Source organism: Diceros bicornis, chromosome 6 (assembly GCF_020826845.1).
Source record: "Diceros bicornis minor isolate mBicDic1 chromosome 6, mDicBic1.mat.cur, whole genome shotgun sequence".
Taxonomy (NCBI): domain Eukaryota; kingdom Metazoa; phylum Chordata; class Mammalia; order Perissodactyla; family Rhinocerotidae; genus Diceros; species Diceros bicornis.
In genome coordinates this window covers 38,047,358-38,070,475 of record NC_080745.1, presented here as the reverse complement: position 1 = coordinate 38,070,475, position 23,118 = coordinate 38,047,358, and the positions used below count along the sequence as shown (strand labels likewise).

The window sequence follows — 23,118 nt, the reverse complement described above, 5'->3', positions numbered from 1 at the left end:
CTTCATAGGGCTTTGGACATACCTCTACTACAGCACTCCAGAAATTGCACTGTCATTATCTGCACTCATATATGACTCTCCCGCTAAACTAAACTGTGGGTTCTCTGAGGGGAGGGGCAATGTTGGTTCATCTTTGTATCCTGAGTCCTTAGCACAGTGCCTGGCACATAGAGAGCATTCAATAAATGATTACTGAATGAAAGAAAAATTAGAAGAGGAGAAAGAAAAGAAAAAAAGGGAAGGGAAAGCAAAGACGAGATGGAAAGAAGAGAAGAAAGAAGATACAGAGGCAAGAAAGGAGGATATACACAAGGCAAACAACTGACCTTGGCAAGGCAGAACCAGACAGCTTGAGTTTCAGGTCACAATGTCAAGGTCAAATCAGGCCTTTGGGAATGTTTCTTGGCCAGCACAGCATTTTTAAAGTTTATAATCAAAATTTAAGAATCACATAAAAATCCAGATTTCTAGCTTCTTAAACAAAAATAGAACTATCTAGCCTAGCCTCTGCCTAGCCTCCTCCATGGTAACCACTGGCTGGATCTGAACATGCTTTTCCCAGGTGACCACAGTCCCCAGCACTCCCTACTGTAGCCCCAGCATGGAGGCTGAGTATCGCTGGCCACTTACCATTATGCTTGTGCTCTTGGTTCTCTTATAATTGGCCTACTTCATTCATTTACTTCACCTACCTGGCTCGTTTAAATATTAGAGTTTGTCACCCTTGTCCCAGGCAATCTGCTCCATCTAGATGCTCTGTAACTACAAAAAAAAAAAAAAAAGATAGTAATAATTGTTCTAGAGCAGCACTGTCCAATAGAACTTTCTGAGATGATGGAAATGTTCTATAATCTACACTGTCCAATACAGTAACCAGTAGCCACACGTGGCTCTTGAGCACTCGAAGTATCGCTGGTGTGACAGAAACTGCACTTCTAATTTTATTTCATTTTAATTAATTTAATTTTAATTTTAATAGCCACATATGGCTAGTGGCTACTGCATTAGAGATGCAGTACTAGGGCAGTGTTTCTCAAGATTTAACGTGCATAGAAATACCTGGGGATCTTGTTAAAACACAGGTTATAATTTAGCAGGTCCAGAGTGGGGCACAAGATTCTGCATGTCTAATAAGTTCCCAGGTGATGCTGATGATTCTGGTCTTCGGACCACCCTTTGAGTAAGATTCTAGAACGGAGCTGCTCAAACTTTAGCATGCATAAGAATCCCCTGGAGATTCAGAGAGATTCCAAACAGATTCCTGGGGCTTACCCCTCACAGACTCTGATTCAGTAGGTCAGGGGTGGGGTCCAATAATCTGCATTTGTAACGAGCTCCCGGGTGATGCTGGAGCACCATTCTAGAGAAGGGAAAGATGTTGGGAAAAAATAGTTTTAGTCACTCTCTGATTGTCTTTCCCGATTCTACTATTAATAGTAAATAGTTGTGTCCTCTATCAAGGTGGTTATCCCATTTTTCTGATGAGGAAACTGAGGCACAGGGAGGTTAATAAGCTTGCCTAAGGTTACACTGATGGTAAGTGCTTTCTCCAGAGCCACGCTCTTCACCACACACCTACACCATGGATGATGTCATCATGAATGTCTGTCAGTGGAGTGTCCCTGTCTGGATGCAAAGACTCCCTAATTCCTTGAATTTAGACCAGAAGAGAAGAATCAAAACTAGAACAGTCTGGTTTAGATTCACAATTTTCCTGGTTTCTTTTCATTTCCTGGTAAAATGAGGTTTGCATGTCCTCATTTTACAAGGGAAGAAACAGGCCAGAGAAGTAAAAGTAAAGGACCTGCCTGAGGCCACAGAGCTAATCATTCCTCTTCAAGTATTTTCTGGTGAACAACCTTCTCGTCGGCTTCTTGTTCTAAACTTTTCAGTGTCACATTTTTATTGTTCGAGCACTGGTGAAATTTCTAAAGCTGAGCATTTTCAGCTAGCTGCTACTGGTGGAGACACATCACCCTCTCTACAGAGACACACCCTCAGAATCTTTTGTCCTTCATCCACCCAGGTGTTCCTTTTTCCGCAGCTGGGGGAGGAAAGGCGTTTGGGTGAGGCCAAGGGAGAGAGGAGAAGGACGGTGGGAGAGAGCTAGGTCTGTGCTCCGCGTCAGGCCAGGCAGTCAAGATCTGTGATCACTTGGTTAGGGAGCGAGTCCCAGCCGCCAGGAAACTTCAAAATAAGCCTAGTGAGAAGGGAAGCTGCAGACAGCACAGGAACCCTTCTGCCCGGCAGGGGCTCAGCGCCCGGCAGCGGCAGCAGGGGGCGCTCCAAGCAGCCTGCTGGGCTGGAGATGAAGACCAGAGAGAGCCCGGCGGAGGCACAGCGGTGGCTGCAGCTCATAGACCTTTTTAGGAGCTCGAATGGAGTGCCCCTAGGGTCATTGGGGACCGCAGAAATAACTGGTGGCACGGAAAGGAGAGCTCTGGTCACCGATATGTGCGTAGAGCCATCAAGATATTAACCATTTCACCTATAACCTCTATTTGTTTAAGCCACTGTGGTCCTCAGCCTTAGCTGCATGTTAGAATTACCCCGGAATTGTCAAAGCCCAAAGCCCAAGGCACACCCAGACCAATTAAATCAGAACCTCTGGGATGGGACCCAGGCATCAGGGTTTTCATGCTCCCCAGGTGATTTCAAGGTTGAGAACACATGGTTTAAGAAAAAAATTAATAAAATAATGCTTTCCATTCTATCGTGGTTTTTAGAATGTCGCCAAAGCTACATATTCCTCAAGAAAATGAGGTTAGTTGTGAGGTTCAAACAGGATTCGTGAGAAAATGCTTTGGAAACTGTTAAAGGTAAGAGTCACTATTATTATTATCATTATTATTAGACCCTGTTTTAGAGCCTCCCCTACTGATCTAACAAGCTGGAAAATGTTTACTATACTTTATTTCTATTTAATATATTAAATATAAGTATATTTAATATACTTTAATCTGAAGACAAATCACCATTGTCTTCAGAAGTGGGATGCTAACAAGAATGGCATCAAATTCAGCTGAATGTGAAAAGATAATTGAGGTGTTTGGAGCTGGTGTATATAGAGATATACCTACTTAACTGTAATCTCTCCCTTTCTATCTCTGCCATTTTACTTAAAAGAACAGTAGGAAGAGTTATTAGAAAGAATGATAGAGAAGGCACATTCTCGTTCTCCGCCCTCCCTGTCCTCACTAATCCTTGACTTCTACTTCTGGACTACACACTCCTCATCAGTTCCCATACTGTCCTGCCTCCCACTAGAAGCCATAAACAGGCCAACTCTGGACCTGGTCCTGAGCCTAGACCCTGTGTTCTACAAAGGAGAGATTCTTATTTCCAGCCACAGGTAGAAGAAACTGGATCACAGAGCTCAAATGATTTTCCCTCAATCCCACAGTAGGTGAGAATCAGAGAAAGATCTAGTTCTCCATAAACCTAACCTAGATTCCACTAGGAAAACATTCACTCTTGGCGGCTAATTAATACAAGAAACCATCAAAGCAAAAACATTGGAAGAAACGGAAGAGCCTAGGTGGGAGGAGAAAGGACGAGAATGAGCTGCCTGATGCATAGTATTCTCCCACAATGAGGGTGAGATGACAGAGAAAACCGAGAAGTAATAATACTGAAGACACAGCCACACTGATGCATATCACAAAACTTGAAATTGAAGGAAATTGAAGCCTTTCATTTTGAGACATTTCATCATTTTCTCAGTAATTGCATCAGTTTTACAATTTCTTCCATCACTGATTCCCCAGTAGTCCTGGCATCTCTTTGTCTGTGATGTGGAGGTGGCGGGTAATGGTGTTTGCCTCCAGGAAATTAAAGACCCCTCTCAATAGCTGCATTAGTCATCGACACTTGCTGCTGTGATTAATCTTGTAACCACCATCAGATCTGGGCACAGAAAGGATATGAAAATTTCTAAGCGGGAAAACAACCTTATCTTCCCCTTCTCCAGCTCTTTCTGTACAAGAAATATCTGCAAAGTCTTTTCACATTTCTAATTTGCTCATCAGATGGCATATTTTTGACAGGCTGGGATATGTCCATTGAAGACTGGAAACTATTTGGGATCAAGGAAATTGTGAATTCTGCCTAGGTTTTCCAGAGTTGCTCTGTTGAATTGCCTGTTGCTCTGTTACTTAAAATAGCAAAAACGTTTCAGAATTGTACTTCAACATTTCAAGACACCCAGAGGGCAGGAAGCCATAACACTGAAAAAACACACCGTTCTCTTCCTGTCTCTGTGGAAGGTACCAGAAGAAAAGTGTACTCTGGTTTTATTGTTGCTTTATATCTTGGGCACTCAGGGTATCAGGGGTTAGGGGAGGTGCTGGGTAAATTGTTCCATAAGCACAGTGCTTCAAACTGAGCCACTCAACAAAGTCTAGCCTAGAGTGAAAAAAAAAATAAAAGCAAGAATCCCAATGAAAAAGCACTATTTTCTGGGTTTTCCAACCCAATGGCCCTAAGATCTCTGCAACTAGCCAAATTGCATCAGTTGTTTGCTTAAGAATATAGTAATCAAATTCTAAATGTACATATATACTCCTTGATCAATTCCAGTGCTACGTATTTATCCTACAGGTATACTTCACATACAAGAAATACTATGTACAAAGCTACTCATTATAGTGGTATTTGTAATTGCAAAAAAAAAAAAACTCTAATAACCTTGAAAGGCATCAATAGAGGACAAGTTAAATAAATTATGATTCATTTATACAATGGAATGCTATGCAGCACATAAATAGAATAAAGTAGCACATACTAAAATGGAAAAATCTGCAAGATATATCAACTGAATAAATAGAAAGTATGCAGCAGTATAAATAGTATGCTACCATTTGTGTAAAGAAAAGAAGAGAAACACATATATGTGTGTAAATGCATAGAATGCCTAAGGAAAGATATGCAAGAAATGGTGCCTCTGAGATGGACAAGTGGGGGAAAGGGATTGAGGGAGGGAGAGCAGGAGGATGGGAGGCCATAATCCTGTTAACTGATGATCACAAGACTTAACATATAATAATATAGTTACCATAGTAAGTAATACGTATAGTGCTTACTTTGTGCCAGACATGTTCTAAACACATTACATGCTTAAACTAATTTGATATATTCCTTTTAAACTGAAAGATATTCTTATATCTTATTTCACTATACCTGTCTTATTTCACTAGATTATCAACTACTCAAGACCATAAACATGATTTAAGAATTTTTATATCCTATACAAATGCTAGTACAATATTTATCACATAATAATGTTCTCAAGAAATATGTGCCTCATTCATTCATTCATTCAATATCAAATATGAAAGAAACAAATTATCTTCACCATTTAGAGCTAACTTAAGAACTTAATAACCTTTATGTAAAATTGTCTTTTCATAATCAGTTTGCTACATCATGAAGTTGAGCCATAATCCAAAAATAAATGGCTTTGAAAATGTGCTATTATGCATACATATGAGTGTGGTTGTGCTTGACACACTGGGGAATTCAAACAAATTATTGAAGAAAAGTTGCCAGTTTTCCCCTTAGTTTTCATTCAAAAAGAAAAAATATTATCAAAGCACAGTCTCCCTCCCTTTTTAAACTTTGAGTTCGGGAGAGTATTTAAATGTTTAAGAATAAAAGGTCTCCTACTAAGTTATATGGGATCAATTATAAACTCCCATTGGAGCTATTTCTCATTTCTTTTTTTTTTTAATAATTTTATTTATTTTTCCCCCCAAAGCCCCAGTAGATAGTTGTATGTCATAGCTGCACGTCCTTCTAGTTGCTGTATGTGGGACGCGGCCTCAGCGTGGCCGGAGAAGCGATGCGTCGGTGCGCGCCCGGGATCCGAACTCGGGCCACCAGCAGCGGAGCGCGCGCACTTAACCGCTAAGCCACAGGGCCGGCCCCTATTTCTCATTTCTTATTTGGAGGTTTCAGGCGTCATGAGAGAGAAAAGCAAACAAGACCTAGTGCTCAATCTTGTCAACAATTGGGAAATGTGTCTGTAACAAAAGCAGAGGGGCCCGTGGGCATGGGAGTGGTTTTCCCCTTGACAAGTCATTAAAAGTCATCAGTGCTATCGTCAGACAGTCTAGGGGGAAACAAGAGAAAAAATTAAAAGCCTGATTCTTAGATTCAAAAACTAGCTTATTCAATCCAGTATTTTTTGAGTGCCCACCTGGGCCAGGCAGGCATTACGACAGGCAGTTGTAATCCAGAAGTTCATTTTATTAATTTAACAAGCCATATTTTTCATCACACGGATGTACCTAGTGAGCTGCTGAGCCTGCAGAGGCCAACCAGCGCCGCTGACCCCAGCTCTGTACTGTGTCCTGGTGCGTGCTGACTGCTCTCTGCTCTCCTGCCGGACCCTGGGGTGCCTCCCACCCAGGCCTCCCCGAGGACTCTGCAGAGAGGAGCTCCATGCCCAGCCTGACTGAACCTAAGATCCATTCTTCCTCATGCCAAAAGGCCTTTGGCCTTTTAATGTTCTTTGAACTTTATTTTATAATAAAATAAACAACAAGCCTTAAAAAATATAATTTTTTTCTATTTATGAAGTAAAATTTGCAGATCTGGTAACAAGGCCAAATCACATTTTACCCAAGTGGTGAAGTATTGATAGAAATAATTCTCTAAATGGCTGGTCCTGTCTTTTGGATTTGACAAAACAGTAAAAATTCAAATAAAACTAAGGGAACCAACACAGGGTTGTATTTGTTGAAAAAAAAACCACCTTTCATCTATGTTATGGACTAAATTGTGTTTCTCTAAAACTCATATGTTGAAGTCCCAAACCCCACTACCTCAGAATGTAACCTTATCTGGAGACAAGGTCTTTAAAGAGGCAATTAAGTTAAAAAGAGGCTGTTAGGGGGGAGTCCTAATCCAATATGACTGGTGTCCTTATAAGAGGAGGTAAAGACACACCAGGGATGCGCGTGCACAGAGAAAGGTCATGTGAGGACACATCCAGAAGGCAGCGAGCCAAGGAAAGAGGCCTTAGAAGAAACCAAACCTGCAGACCCCGTGATCTTGGACTTCTAGCCTCCAGAACTGTGGGAAATGTTGTTTAAGCCACCCAGTCTGTGGTATTTTGTTATGGCAGCCCTAGCAAACTAATACAATCTACTATGATAGTATTTCATAAAAGGAAGCATATTTTAAACCACAAAGGTAGTAAGGACATAATTTCTGAATAATTTAGCTTTTTTAAAAAAACTTTCTATATTGCTATTTTTCTCATTTTGCTGTAGACAATGAAAACTCTGTCAATGACTAAGGAACTCCTGCTCTAAAATCGTTTTTCTTCTTAATTTTTCATTTACTTGTTTGCAAACTAAAAAATATCCATAGATTATACATGACCATTAATAATTCCGAACTAAAAAAGATATGTTACCTAACAGGCCCATTTTCATAGTTAGAACATAATTTATAAATTTTTTATCACTAGCTATAATAACAAAAGAAATCTTGTAAAAACATATTTCCTCAAATAAAAGCCTTTTAGATTTACAATTATTAAAATTAAAGTAGAAATATTCAAATTATTTTCAAAATACAATTGAATTATAAATTCATCATGAACTTTGGGAAAATTGTTTATTTCACTCTATAGGGTTTAGACAAGTAATTTCACATTTCATTTTAAGTCAAGAGTCAGAAAACATTTCTTGTACATCCAGCACTAATAAAGATCATGGTGTATCAATGAAATATTTAAATACAGAGATAGATCTTTTTAGATAGATTTCTATAAATAACATTAACAGGAAAATGCACATAATACAAGCTACTTTGAATCTAAGAGCCTTAGTTTATTTAAATATTAAAAGGAACATCTAAAATTTTTCTCATTTAACTAACACATCCTGAGAATGGGTTCAAGGATGGAGGAAGCAATCAGTACTCAGCGATTCACAAACCTGACACATAAACATAACATCTTTAAGATTTGAACTAGGACTGCTTGTTGGCAGCACAGGAGATGGTCTTGCGCTCTCTCTCTCCTGGAGCAGGGACATTTCATATTTCATAGTTTCTGAATTTCCTCAGGAGTTCTGAGGGAGCATCTGCAGACCAGCGGAAATGAAGGTGCCAGCGGTTCTCATCTGAAGAACCTTTAGAAGAGAGGAGTTTTAAATCAGAGGCAGGAAAAGAAAATGGTTTGGTGATAAGATTTCACTAAAATAAGTAAAGTGTAAAGGTAAGACTTTAGTATGAATTATTAATATCTTACGGAAACTGATTAACTTAAGCAGACTTTTGAATTCTTACAAACAGGAATTCGTTTATATGGATGAGAGGACCTCACATGCGTAAATGATTAATAATAAAAGGGTATTTATAGATTCTTCCAGTGGTGGGAATTTTGACAATTCACCTGCAAAGAAATTGGAAACAACTTTCAAACAACTACCAAGAGTCAAAGGTCAGCAGTAAAGGATCCTTGGAAATACAAATAATTTATTCCATGATAGTAAGATTTTTTTTACACTAATGAACAACTTTGTTGAAAACTAGAGAAAAGGTCATTTTCCTTCTCTACTGGAGGAAGTGTAAATTGGCAAAACTCTTCTGGCAGGCAACTTGGCAATATTTATCCAACTCATTAAAATGTATAAACCTTGGGCCGGCCCCGTGGCTTAGCGGTTAAGTGCTTGAGCTCCACTACTGGCAGCCCAAGTTCGGATCCCGGGTGCGCACCGACACACCACTTCTCCGGCCATGCTGAGGCCACGTCCCACATACAGCAACTAGAAGGATGTGCAGCTATGACATACAACTATCTACTGGGGCTTTGGGGGAAAAATAAATAAATAAAATTATTAAAAAAAATGTATAAACCTTTAACCCAATAATCCTACTTCTAGAAATCTATCCTAAGGAAATAATCATAGATGTGCTCAAGGGTTTAACTATAAAGATGTTTATCATGATACCATTTATAAATGTTTTTTAAAAGTCAGAAGCAATCTAAAACTTCAGCAAGAGAAAGTTGGTTAAAAGGTTTTGATATAGTCATTAATAATTTTTTAATATTTGTGGTCATAGAAAATGCTCATAACATATTGCTAAGTGACAGGTGGTTAGAAAACAGTTTATACATTCCTAAATTCATTATTTACATGAGTATCTATGTAAAATTTTTTTTAAAGTCTACAAGGAATTACCACTAAATGTTAACAGTTATCCCTGGATAGTTGGAATAGACATGATTTTCATTTTTTATACTCTTTTTTTGTTTATCTGTATTTTCTTATTTTTCTACAATGGAAAAGTATGCCTTGTGTCATTTTTTATGTTTATAATATTGATGATGAAAAAGCAGGTTACAGAATAATACATAAAATATGCCTCCACTGATATTTAAAACTATTATCTAAATATCTAGTCAGGAAAAATATAGAATAGTTGACAGCGGTTATCTTAGGAAAACCAGATCTGTCTGCACTTTCTTTGGAATTATCAGAGAAAACAAATCTAAAAGAATTTCCATTTGGGGAAAAAGCAAAAAGGAAATTGTTTCTGACTACCTGTAATTGAAACACACACACAAAATATGTACAGTATGATCTTTTTAGTTTTAGATATACTGACATATATAAAAATACACCAAAAGATCAATAATAGATATGTCTCTAGGTGGTAAGATTACAAGTTGTTGTATTTTCTTCCTTTTGCTTGGCCATATTTTCTCACATTACTACAGTAAATACGTGTTATTTTGTAGTTTGAATAAGGTATATTCTAGTCTGAGTTCCCCTAGAAATAGAGCCCCAGACAAGAACTTGAATGCAAGTAGCTAATTTGGGACGTGATTCCAGGAGGCCCTGGTAGGGAGGTGGGGAAGAGAACCAAGTCTATAAAAGGTACATTATTAGGCAAGTTACTACCCTGGGCAACTGGGGCTTCATCGCTCTGGGGACCCCTGGGAGACACTATAAAAACTCCTCAGAGTTATTCCACTTGAGGGGTGAAGGAGCCTCCCACTCCCATTCATTATTGTCTGATGGCTACACCCAAGGGGTGTTTACTTCCTGGTACTTACTGCCTGCTCCTTTGCTGCCAAGCAGGCTCCACTGCGAGAGGAAGCCCTCTGGTAGAAGCCATAGTGTTGGCAATGCCTGGGAAGGTAGATGTCCAGAGGACGTGGCAGCACACCAACAGCATATGGTACCTTTGAATTTTTTTTTCACTCCAGGATATTACACAAACTATTTGATTCTAGAATTGCATTTATCAGAAGGCATATTTATTGCATATTTAAATGGAAAGAAAGTAAAAGTGAGATTGTCTCCCACACCGGTTTTCAGATGCCGTGCTCCCTATTTTACTGGTTGTAATGAAGAGTTAGAATATGATGGGAACTATTTGATGGCTGCTCATGACAGAAGAGGCATCAAAAGGCGACCTCCAAAGTAAATACCATGCATTACATGAGGAAATTCACAAATATGCTGAAAAGTTATGTGAGAAGCCACTCAGGGCTTGGTAAAGCTGACATGAATAATATTTCTTAAATGCTAATATTATGAAAATTTACACTTCAGTAAAGTGAAATTATAAATAATCGTGCAATTACACTTTGGTTTATCACTCCAACTTTAAGGTACTACTTAGAACAGCCAATCTCTTAAACAACATTAAGAAAATACTGGTAAATGCAGGCTTTGGCAAAATTTCATAGTTCTTATTCTCCAACAGCAACTTCTCAGAACGATGATCCTTCCTCCTCTCACCCCCTTCACTTCATCCCTCAAGCACGGTAAGAGAATATACTTCACAATATGAGGGCATCAAAACTGGCATCACAATTTATTCTGAGTAAATTACATTATATCTACACTGTAGAATATTTATCAGCTGTTAAAAAGAATGAGTTAATTCTAAATGTAAGAGTCTAAGAGTCTAAGCATAATAGTAAATGCTAACACTAAAAAAACGCTTGCCATGTACCTGGTCTAAATATTTTATGTATATTAAGTTATTTACTCCTTAAAAAAACCTTACAAGGTAGACACTAATGTTTTGACCATGATATTTAGATAAGAAAACTCAGCTACAGCTCCCTTGCCTAAGGTCACACAACTAACTCATCAGTGGAAAAGCTGGGATCTGGTTCCAGAGTCTACGCTCTTAGCCACCGTGTAACACAGAGGAATGTGCACAGTATAATGCTGTTCTTTATTTTTAAAGCCCTCATAAGTGAACGTCTGCTTGTATATGCTTGTGTTAGCATAGAGAACAGTGTGGAAGGAGACACACCTGGGCATCTGCATTGGTTACTTCAGGAAGTAGAAGCAGAGAAGGATGAGAGACTGGGCTAGACACTAAGTTATTGTTTATATATGATTCTTTGAATTTTTTAATGACAAGCTCATATTACTTTGGGGTTTTTAAATATCTAAATAAGTATTTTTTAAAATACAGAGAAAATTTCATATACTCTTATGAGAGGGATTCAAATGAGGCCTAGCATTATGCCTGAATCTCTGAAGTGTCCAACTCCATCAGTTCTGGTGAACTCAAACTACATCTGAATCCAAAACAGAAGGTCACAGAGGGGTCCAGTGGTTCAGGAAGCACAGATCTGAGCATTCCAGGGCTGAAAGGATAAACATTTGCGTGTTTGCCTGTGTGTGCATGTGGGTGGGTGTTTGTATGTGTGTGTTAGCTTAAAACACTGTTTTTCTGAAATTCAGGCTTCTGCTTTGATCAGTTTGTTATATTATAACCATTTCCAGTTATGAGGCTGATGTAGTCAATGTGCAGACCCTACAAAAGGATCTCTTGGGTAACCAGCAGAGGCACCTGAATCAAACTCTAAGGATCTTTATTCCCAGAAGGTAGCGAGCATATAAAAGTTCTCCCCAAAGAGAAATCTGAAGTGACTATTTCTACAAAATCTATAATTCTCCACAAACTATCTAATTATCTACTTTATCTAAATAAGTGTTCAAGGATGTTCAAGAATCTTCTGCTTAAAAGCTCAATTCTAATGAAGTGTTGTATCACAACCCTGAGAATCAGATAAGAATTTGGAGGACAGTTGCAGTGTGTGTATATAACACACCTATACAAAATAAACACAGTGGGACGTCCAGATAGACAAAGGAATGATAACATGCCTAACATATATCCAGGACCTGCTATAGGTGAATCACTGCGCTAAGCGTTTGCATGGATCTCCTCATTTAATCCTCATAATAACTTTATGAGAAGGTACCATTATGAACTCTGTTTTATAGATGAGAAAACTGAGGTCTAGAGAAGCTAAGTAACTTACCAAGTAATCCAGATAATCAGTAGTAGAGGTAGGATGTGAACCCAGGTAGTATAGTTTGGGAGCTAGGAGTTTAACCTCCATAATACCCTGCTTCAATGGATCTATACGAGATTCAGAATATCCACAGGGCTCCCTACAGATAAGGTATCTTCTCAGGATAGTGCAGTGCCTTAGAAACAGACTCTGAGGCCAAACTGCCTTAGAACAGACCCCTTCCCTGCCACATACAAGCTGTATAGCCTTCAGAAAATTATTCAACCTCCCTGGGCTTCAGTTTCCTCATGTGTAAAATGAGAATAATATTGGTGCCAACCTCACAAACTTGTAGTGAGAAGTAAAGAAATTAATATGTGTAAAATTAATATCAAACAAGATAATAGATGTAGAGTGATATATGTAAAGAACATTCCTGCACATAATAAACACCTGATAAATGTTAGCTAGTGTTATTTCAGTCAAGCCGAAGACACTCACAGAAACGTCTCAGATTGGCCCCTTGCAAGGAATGTATTGAGGAATATATCTTCCAGTTTGTGTCAATGCTAAGTAAGTATCTTTTGAGGTGCCAAACCAATCCTTAAATTTGGCACTACTGTGCAGTTGGAAAAGATCGAGAATAAATGCAATATAAACCAAGCCCTTTAATTTCAGACCTTCTCTGTCTTGCAAAGCTGCATGACATGACTTACCTGGAGAATCCGGATTTTGTGGGGAGAATGACTTCTCCAGGGACTCAGAATCTTTTTGCTCCATTTTCTCTGTGGTTGAATCCAGCTCCTCTTTCTTTATCTCTCTTTGCTCGTTCCCTTCCTCATTTTCAACCTTGTTGGTATGAGTCTGGTCAGATTCTTCCAGCATCAGATCCTTTTTACTTCTGACAGCCCAGTGCATTGACTACATTAATTTAAGCAAATATATAATATAAAATCAATATTATATAGTTTTCTATATTTAAAGTTCAATATGTGGTAACACCTGACCTACTATTATAGTGCTGATTAACAGAATGTTAGATTTGACCATTAACTAGATATTAATCAATTAATCCAGATATGAATTAATTAATCCCGTCTGATTTGGAAGACTAATGACATAAGGAAAAATCCATATCATGGTACAGAGCAAAGAGACCAGCATCAGAGAGCTTCAAAGAATGAGATGTTTCCTCAGAATGTTAAACACAGAATTACCATATGATCCAGCAAGTCCATTCCTAGGTATATACCCAAAAGAATTGAAAACAGGTGTTCAAAGAAAAACATATACACAAATATTCATAGCAGCACTATTCACAAAAGCCAAAAGATGGAAACAACCCAAATGTCTATTAATTCATGAATGGATAAATAAAAATGTGGTATATGCATACAGTGGAATATTATTTGGACATAGAAAAGGAATGAAGTACTACAATGTGGATAAATCTTGAAAACATTATGCTAAATAAAAGAAGCCAGACACAAAAAGCCACTTATTGTATGATTCCACTTATACAAAATATCCAGAATAGAGAAATCCATACAGAGAGAAAGCAGATTGGTGGTTACCAGGAGCTGGGGGAGATGGGAGTAGGGAGTAATTGCTAACAGCTACAGGGTTTCCTTTTGAGGTGACAAAAAAGTTCTCGAACTACATAGTGATGATTGGTGAACAACATTATGAATGTACTTAACGCCACTGAATTATACACTTTAAAAGTATTATACCACCAAAACACAAACAAACAATGAGGCTATGTGCCCTGAGCCATGCCAGAAATTAAACCTACTACTATTGTAACTATTTTAACTACTGTTCCCACAACTACTATTGTGACCAATAGTGTGACCACAACTACTGGCCATGACCAATGCAGACTTGGCAAATATTAGAATTCTGGATTATACATCTTCTCTTTCAGAAAACTCATGGCACAAAGCAGGTATTAAATCAATATTTACTATGAAATATTTGTCCTAACTTTAAATGGATTCACTTTAGGTGAACTTTTTCAAGTTCAGTTATCCTCAAATAATAAGAACTTTCTAAATATCTTTCCATTTATTTTTTTTTTAAAGGATAATGTGAGTGTGTTTGTGTACATTGTATGAAAGATTTCTAGAAGGAAACACAGGAAATTGCAATGGTGGCTTTCTGAGAGAGGGGAGTATAACTGGAATCTGAAATAAGGATGTATTCATTTTTTATTACATATCTTGTACTACTTTGCTTTTTTTTAACAAAAGCATGTTAGTTTTATTATATTTTTAATTTACAATTTTAAAAAATCAGGGACCATAAATCAACAGTGTTGGGTATTGCCCATTGACTTCTGGTATAACTTATATTTTTAGGCAAACACAAGGTCAAAAACCCTTGAAAACTCTCCCCAGAAACCTGATACCCTAGAACTGTGTCCAATATGCTTGGTGGCAGTCCTTTGCCCAGTGACAACTGTCTAATTTTGCCAACGTAGCTCTGGCTGCTTATGGTGGGGTCGAGAGTGAGGGGAAGATCAAAATGGATCTTCAAAACGAAAGAGTTGGTTAGATCAGGAGGACTGAGGAACAAAGGTAAGAGAGTTACTTTTCCCCGTACATCCTTTTGTACCTTTTTCATTTTGTGCCCGGTATATGTATTACCTATTAAAGTGTTTAAAATTGGATGGACGGTGGATGAATGGAAGGATGAATAGATGAGTACACAGGGAGAAAGAGACTGAGAGTTTGCTCTGTCAAGAATATTTCAAGTAAAATACTTAGCCCTGCATCGACCAAAATAATAAACAACTGTTTCCTGAAACCTCATCTGGATATTAGGGGACGCTATTCCTGAAGCACTACTGAACAGCTGCACACTATTTCTGTTACTCAAAAAACCAAGGAAAACCCACAAGCCACATATTTGGGGACATTTAAAACCCAGAATAAATTATTTTCCTGATATCCGGGATATTGTTTTCCTGTGCTGCAAAAAATAAAGAAAAAGCAAAGCAAAGAAACCAAACCAAACCAAAGCATTGATTTTCTGAAGTCCAAGCTTTATTGAATAAGCTCAGAAGCTGTGACATTTAAAAACTGTGCCATGAGATGTTAGCTCAGAGCTAATCTTCCTCAGCAAAAAAGAGGAAGATTGGCAACGGATGTTAGCTCAGAGCCAATCTTCCTCATGAAACAAAACAAAACAAAACTGTGCCATGGACCACAGAAGGGGCCACTGCCTCTGCTACACCTGTGTCCCATGACACAAGGAACATGTTCCTTTCATCTTCAGTGCACTTCTTTCCAGGAAAATCTGACATATCTTCTAATACTGGGGTTGTCAACTTCTGCCTGAGGGCATCACTGTATTTACCAGTTTAAACAAAGCTATATTGGGAAGCAGCCAAATATTACATGTGTACATGGCCAAGTTGGCTCACCTAAGCAATGGTAGGGGCTAGGGTAGGGAGTGTTCATCAGCATCTTAAAGGGCTTAGAGAGATACCACAATTTCTTGTCATCTGTCTCAGGAGCACTAACACTGGCCTCACAGGCAGGAGCAAGGAGAAGCATCTCACCAAGAAGAAAAGGAAAGTGCAAAGGGGTAAAATGCCTTCTTAGAATCTTTTAAATGTAAATGTTAACAGCATGGTGTTAATGAATAATAACTAAAATGATCATAAATAGCATGATCTCAACTATATTAAAAGGTAGATAGATATATTCAAAATATAAATATATAAATATATATGTCAATACACACATAAAATATAGACATATAGACATACTGGAGGGCAATGTAGCTTGAACACACCCTAAAACCATGAGGATATTCAAGCTCTCTGCCTTAATCCAAGAACTGCCTTCTTCCCACTTTCAACCTCTCTCTCCCCAACTGCAACGAAGCATCATCTTGAATCTCCTTCTCCAAATATCACCAACCCACTCGCCCCAAGATCCAAGAACCATCCTGTAAAGCAGTTACTGCCACCATTCAATGTAATTGGCTCTCACATCAACAAATGAAAGGGACAAAAAATGGAAGAAAACGCACCAAAATGTTAATGTAGTTATCTTTGCGTAACAGGATCATAAAATTATTTTTTCCTTTTCTTTTATTTTTATTTTTTGGTGTTTTTTAAATTTTCTATGACAAGATTATATATATGTACAATAAGAAAACTTATATTTTAAAAATTAGATGCATTCATGATTGCCAAAATATATAAGGGGGGAACTTCTGGTTACAGAGTATATACATCATAACCACTTGCTAGATGCAGGTGTTAAGCTTTTTTCTGTAGGCCTTATTTCAAAATAAAGACGTTAATTTTAAAAGTGGGCAATGGCCTCAGCCGGTGTACAAAATAATCTGGTTTTGGTTTGGTTGGTTTGGGTCTGTTGTTGTTACTGTTGTCATTTGGTTGGTTTGGTTTCTTGGGTTTTTTGCATATGCATGGAATAGAAGAGGCTGGCCAGCAGCTTTCTCTGTGGTGGGAAAAGGATATTGAGAGGGTTAGTAAAAAACAGAGAGTAAGAAATTCAAGAATTCAGGGCCTATGGAGCTGAAAATACGAGCTCAGGTCAGCTATCTCAGGTCAGCTAGGTGGCCTGTACACAATGGATCAACTCTGTGCCTCAGTACTTCTTACCTGGAATAGAAGTGCCTACAATCTGCCTTAGATGGGGGGTGAGGATTCATGACTCATCTACAGTAAATGCTTTGACAGCCCTCAGTGAAAAGATATTCTGAGACAGTAGTCTTACTCATCCATCCCCTTTATAAGTAACTCAGAATAAAGTATTTTATTAACAGACGCCTGTATCTACAGATCCCAATCAAAGAAACACACGGGAAAATTCAAACTGTATCTAAGCTTATATACAGGCACTTCTCATGCTTTGGAGTTCAATCAAAGGACGAACGTCAGAGTGATGCTAAGCATCCTGCTTTGCTGGGACACAATTAGATCACTCATTTCTGTGTTCACAGAGCATATTTCTCAGCTCCACTTAGGTATTAGTTAGGAAGCACAACATTTAACAGAAAGCAAACTACTGTGGAGTGACACAGTACAATAGAATGAGCATCAATAAAAAAATCAAATGGTAGCAGTTGATAGAGACTAAGAAGGAGACTAGGAAGGGAGGAGTCTGTATTGCAAAATAACGAACTGCAGAAGACAGAAAATCACGTGTGCATGGAGTAAACCAACACCAAACAGACATCAAGCCTGGGTGCAAAGGCCACTGTGAAATCCTTATGTTGTTATTCTGCCTTCTCAATTAACTTGTTTACCAGCTTTCCTTAACGAGTTGGGTTTTTTTCTCTAAGTCATTTTCTTAAATTCTGGACCTTGGTCAACACTGAAATATAAAAAATTGTGTCTACATGGCAGTAAACATTGAGACAAATAGAAAAAAAAGTCAGTTGACTCAAATAAGCCATGGATCAGCTAAATAACTATTCAAAATTGACTGGTTATTTTTAGCCTGGATCACTACAAGTGAATATTTTACTTGCCTGGCTGATTTCTGACCTGCTTTCTGATATCATCCAATTAGGACAGGCCCAGAAGGTACTGAACCGCACAGTTTCCCATCTGGCTGGGGAAACTGGCTATACAGGCATAGTAAGAAGGTTCCCTGGTAGTCTGTAGCCAATTGGACTCACCCCAAAGACACATGACCCAGCCTTGGAACCCAGAAGCAATCAGTAGACAAATACCTGCATGTGAGGATGACTGGCAGGCCAGCACCAAGCAATCAATTTGTCAAACAATCAGTTCACCAAAAATGTGTTTCTCTTAACTCTTTATAAAATGTATAGCAATTATAGGGCATAAAACATTTTTAACAGCTCATGAGAACTTTTCTCAGCACTTTATTTTAACTGTGGCTTTGCTGCAACCATTTTCCCACAGCCATTCTGCCATATATTTTGGAGCTAGAGGGAGAGCCACTCAGACTCTGGATGCCTTGGGCTAAAACCACTGGGCATGACATAGATGAATTTCCCTAAGATTCTTTGAGCTAGAAAGGTGTCTATTTTCCTAACAGCATGGTTACTGAAGCCTTCACCCCATATCCAACATTACATATCTAAACTTAAATTTCCAACATATTCATTGACCTGGATGAATTCTTAAAATATTTTTATGAATGACACTATCAAGAGGAAATTCTAAAAGGGAAAAGAAAAATAGCTAGTGAAGTGATAGCGACTTGGTATGAGAAAAAAAATACCAGCTACAATTTCATCACTCTTGGATGATAGAAATGCATCAGCCTTGAAGCTGTGGCTCATTGAGGAATTCTCCCAAAGGAGATTCCCACTATATGAACTTGTGTGTGATGCTGCAAAAGTGCATTGTGATTTGTCCTGCCTTGAAGGTATTGGGACTAATATTGCTCCCAAGTAATGCTTTTCCTTCCAGAAGGATTATATTGCTTAGATGAAAAGTAGAAACACAGGGTTGATGATGTGAAAGGTAGGGATTTTATGAGATTTAACAATCTATAAATGCGTAAGGCAAGCGAACATGCAGATGTGTTTTAGACAAATGTCACGTAAAATTCGAACCCTAAGTTATAACCATTTTATAGCCAGAAAGGCATACATGATACACCTAACCCAAACACCCCAATGGTGATGTTTATCTACAAAAGGATAGACAATGATCTATTAGGTGCTGAACAATACTAAGTATGACAATTGTTATTTATTTCCCTAGCGTAGCGAATGTGACAGGATGAAATGCACACACACAGAAAGCAGCAACTAAAATGTTATAGAGAGAGATGAGGCTTCCACAGGCAAAAGTCACTGTGAGGATTAGAACAGTAAGGCATGAAAGGAAATTTACAGAAAGCCTATCGAATGAGGTACAAAACATGTGAAACTTGGTATAGGGGATTCAAAGTCCACTGAGGAAGAGAAACAAAAGCAAGTCAGAAACAACAAGGTTCAATCCAAACAAAGAAGACTGTGTAAGAAAAAATATCACTGCTGATTTACAGCAGAAAGATATGTATCTCATCATATTTGTACTGCTAATAAAAATAAATCCGAAACCAAATGCTAGCCTGGCGTAGTATTTCAATTTTGCTGACAAGACAAATGATGCAGCCAGTAAGATCTAAAAAGTAGTTATTGTAAGACCTCAAACAGTTCACAGTCAAGCTAAATTCAAAGCAGAAATGATGTGTTTGGAGACAGGAAATTAGTCTTTAATGGAAAGACGTCAGCAATATAAATTAGAGCACGGATTTGGAAAAGAGTTTTTGAAAAATCCAGAGCTAACTTGATATTAGCAGTTAAAATTAAGTAACGTAGTTCAGTGGATCATCAAAAAAAATGAAATATAAATCAAAAAGCATTAGAATAGCAAGGGTCACTAATTCAGTTGCAGTTACAGTGTGTCACACACAGGAGAATGGAAATATGGTTATGCAGAGGCAGTAGAACCATGTTTATTTAGTCAGTGTCAACAAAAATTTTGGATATTCACAACGTAAAAGAAGAAAATCTTATTTTTGAGTATGTGAAGTTAAGTCACTATTTTTTAAAGATTCTCTCCAGTTATTTTGTGCATATATTCAATAATCATATCGTTAGTCCTTCGTAACTAATTAACCCACCTTAAACAAATCATATGAAAATACACTTCATTCCAAAATGAGATGAAGAAAACAGTTCACATTTTACGTAGAGTGGCTTTAACTATACGTTTTGAGAGTTTTGCATTGTTCTTCCTCATTACTTCAAAGACCCTCCCTCACTATTACAAATCTTTTATCAGCGAAAAAACAATTTGTTCAAGTCTTCTTAAAATAAAAACCATTAAGAAGGAAATCTAAATGTAACCCTGAAGGGCTGTAATTTAAGAGATGTGAATCACATTATAGACTAATTCTAACAAGTGTCCCTGAAGACTTGCCTATAAGGTTACTCCTGTATCCTAAGTCTCATGTCATAGAACCGTGTCCCTGTAGGAAAAAAGCTAGATAACAAATCATGCCTAAGAATGTATTTTCTCTATAAATAAGTCAATGTAAGAACAAAATTAACATATAACACAGTATTTATAGTGATTATTTTGATATTTAGTTTTTTTCATGGCATGAAGAAAGATAACAATGGTTTAAAATGTCTCTCTGCATCTATCCAACAATTCTTTCACCAGAATTTATAACAGGAATAATTTACAAATAATTTACAGCTTTCTTTTATTAATCAGACCCTGTTTTTTATGGAATTTATAAGCCTCGAGGAGAGAACAGGCTGATATGAACTAAAATGATAGAGGAGATGAATTTGCAATGGTTCAAAATTTGGCAGTATTAACTGAGCAACTTGAGAAGCACAGTTATCAGAATGTATAAAACACTAAGTGATAATGCAGAGTGTATATGCTTAATCAAACAGCCGAAGAGACTGACAAATGTAGTCATGGGCTCTTCTGGCACTGATCCATTGAATTTCCCTTCACAGGATTTTGTGGACACTGAGTTATATCCAGATTCTACCAGCTTCTTGGTCTTCTCCCTCCTATTGCTTATTGACTCTTTAAGCTACCCCCTGAGTCTAATCCACGGACAGCCTGAGCTTCATAAATTCACTTCATCCCAGAAAGAAACCTACCATTTTTACCGAGTCACTCAAAGCTTCCCACTGCTGGAATGGCATCGACACCTGGCTCCTTCGCCAGTGGTCATAGCGGGCTCGACTCTCTTCATTAGTCAGAATCTCCTTTGCCTTTTGCAGTTTCTGAAAAGTCTCCACTGGAAAACAAATCAAAAGATGAGCACTTCTCTCTTGGAGGAGTTATTTTAAACAATCAAACTGATCTTACTGGAATATGTCTCTGCTACTTACTAGCTATGTGACCTTGGGCCAGTTCACCTCATCAAGCTTTAGTTTCCTCATTTGTAAAGTGTTTCATAAGGACAAGTGAGATCATGTATGTAAAGTACCTTGCTCATAGTTTATTTACTCCCTTTACTGAGCTCCAGTGATGAGCCAGGTGCTGTTCCAGGTGCTGATGACACAGGTGTGAACAATAGACATGATCTATTTAGCAGGATAGACATTTATAAACATTGGAAAAAATTATGATTTTGTCTCCTAGGAAGAAAATTACCTTTTCTAGTGGTAGTTGTAAGGGAGGGCAGTGACCAAGCTAGAGGAACATTGTAAATGAAGACTCCAAGGCAGGAAGGAGCATGTGATTTAGAGAAAGTAGAGGATGCCAATGTGACTGGAGGACACAGGACCAGGGGAAGAACAATGAGGGATGGGGCTGTAGTGTAGACAAGGGCCCAGTCATCCAGGACCTTGGAGGTCATGCTAAGGATTCTAGTCTGTTTTTTGTTGTAAGTAAACAATGGGAAGCTGTTGGGAGGTTTTCAACACAGGAAATAACATGGTAGGTGATTGATAAATTGTAGCTTTGTCACTGATCTATTTGACCAGATGGCATATAACAGAAACCTTTCATGGCCCTATTAGAAACACTTCCAATGTCTCTTCTGCTCCTCACTGAAGTTAAAACTTTCTATGGAGCAGGATACAAGATCAATATATGAAAATCAATTGTGTTTCTACACATTAGCAATGAACATCTGAAAATGAAGTTAAGGAAACAATTCCATTTATGATAGCATCAAAAAGAATAAAATACTTAATAAAATGTTAATAAAAGTAGTGAAAGACTTATACACCGAAAACTATAAAACATTGTTGAAAGAAATTAAATATCTAAGTAAATGGAAAGACATCCATGTTCATGGATCAGAAGACCTAATATTGCTAAGACGGTAATACTCCCCAAACTGACGTACAGATTCAACATAATCAAAATCCTAGCTGCCTTTTTTTGCAGAAATTGACAAGCTGATCCTAAAATCTATATGCAAACTCAAGGGACCCAGAATAGTCAAAACAATCTTGAAAAATAAGAACACAGTGGGAAGAACTCCAACTTGCCAATTTAAAAGTTTGTACAAAACTACAGTAATGAAAACAGTGTGGTACTGGCATAAGGATAAACATAAAGGGGATATTGAGAGTCCAGAAATAAACCCTCACATTTACAGTCAATTGGTTTGCTACAGGAGTATCGAGACAATTCAACTGGGAAAGAATAGTCTTTTCAACAAATGGTGCTGGGACAACTGGATATCCACATATAAAAGAAGGAAATTGGATCCCTACCTCAGTTTGGCAGCTCCTCAAAATGTTAAACATAGAGTTACCATATGACCCAAGAATTCCAACCCTAAGTATATACTCAAGAGAACTGAAAACATATGTCCACACAAAAACTTGTATATGAATGTTCATAGCAGTATTATTCATACTAGCCAAAAAGTGGAAATAACACAGATGTCCATCAACTGATAAATGGATAAATAAAATGTGGTATATCCATATATTGGCATCATCATTGAGCCACAAAAAGAAATGAAGTATTGATACATGCTACAACATGGATGAGCCTTGAAAACATTATGTTATATGAAAGAAGCCACTCACGAAAGGCCACATATTGTATGATTCCATTTATATGAAATATCCAGAATAGACAAATCCATAAAGACAGCAAGTAGATTCGTGGTTGCCAGGGGCTGAGAAGGGGGAAATGGGGAAGCGATTGCTAATGAGTACAGGGTTTCTTTCTTTTTTACAAAAACCTTATGAGGCAGGTATTATTATTATTCCCATTTTATGGAATCTAGGCTGAAGGAGGTTAGTGCAACTTGCCCCGAGTCCCAGAGCTTCAAGTGATGGAGCCATGATTCTAACCAAGCCTGCCAGGTTTCCCAGCTGGTACTCTCCACTTGACT

At 37.9% G+C, this 23,118-nt stretch overlaps 1 protein-coding gene across 2 annotated transcripts in view; it reads right to left on the bottom strand.

Moving 5' to 3' along the window:
- Nucleotides 1-7,613: 7,613 nt before the first annotated feature.
- Nucleotides 7,614-23,118, bottom strand: part of DNAJC12 (DnaJ heat shock protein family (Hsp40) member C12) — a 31,938-nt gene continuing 16,433 nt past the window's right edge. For both annotated transcript variants that reach the window (XM_058542667.1, XM_058542668.1), the window contains 3 exons: nt 20,915-21,054; nt 13,000-13,204; nt 7,614-8,141 (listed from right to left, as the gene is read on the bottom strand). In XM_058542667.1, coding sequence (XP_058398650.1) covers nt 8,047-8,141; nt 13,000-13,204; nt 20,915-21,054 — 440 coding nt within the window. In that variant the 3' untranslated portion in view covers nt 7,614-8,046. The remainder of the gene's footprint in view (nt 8,142-12,999; nt 13,205-20,914; nt 21,055-23,118) is intronic.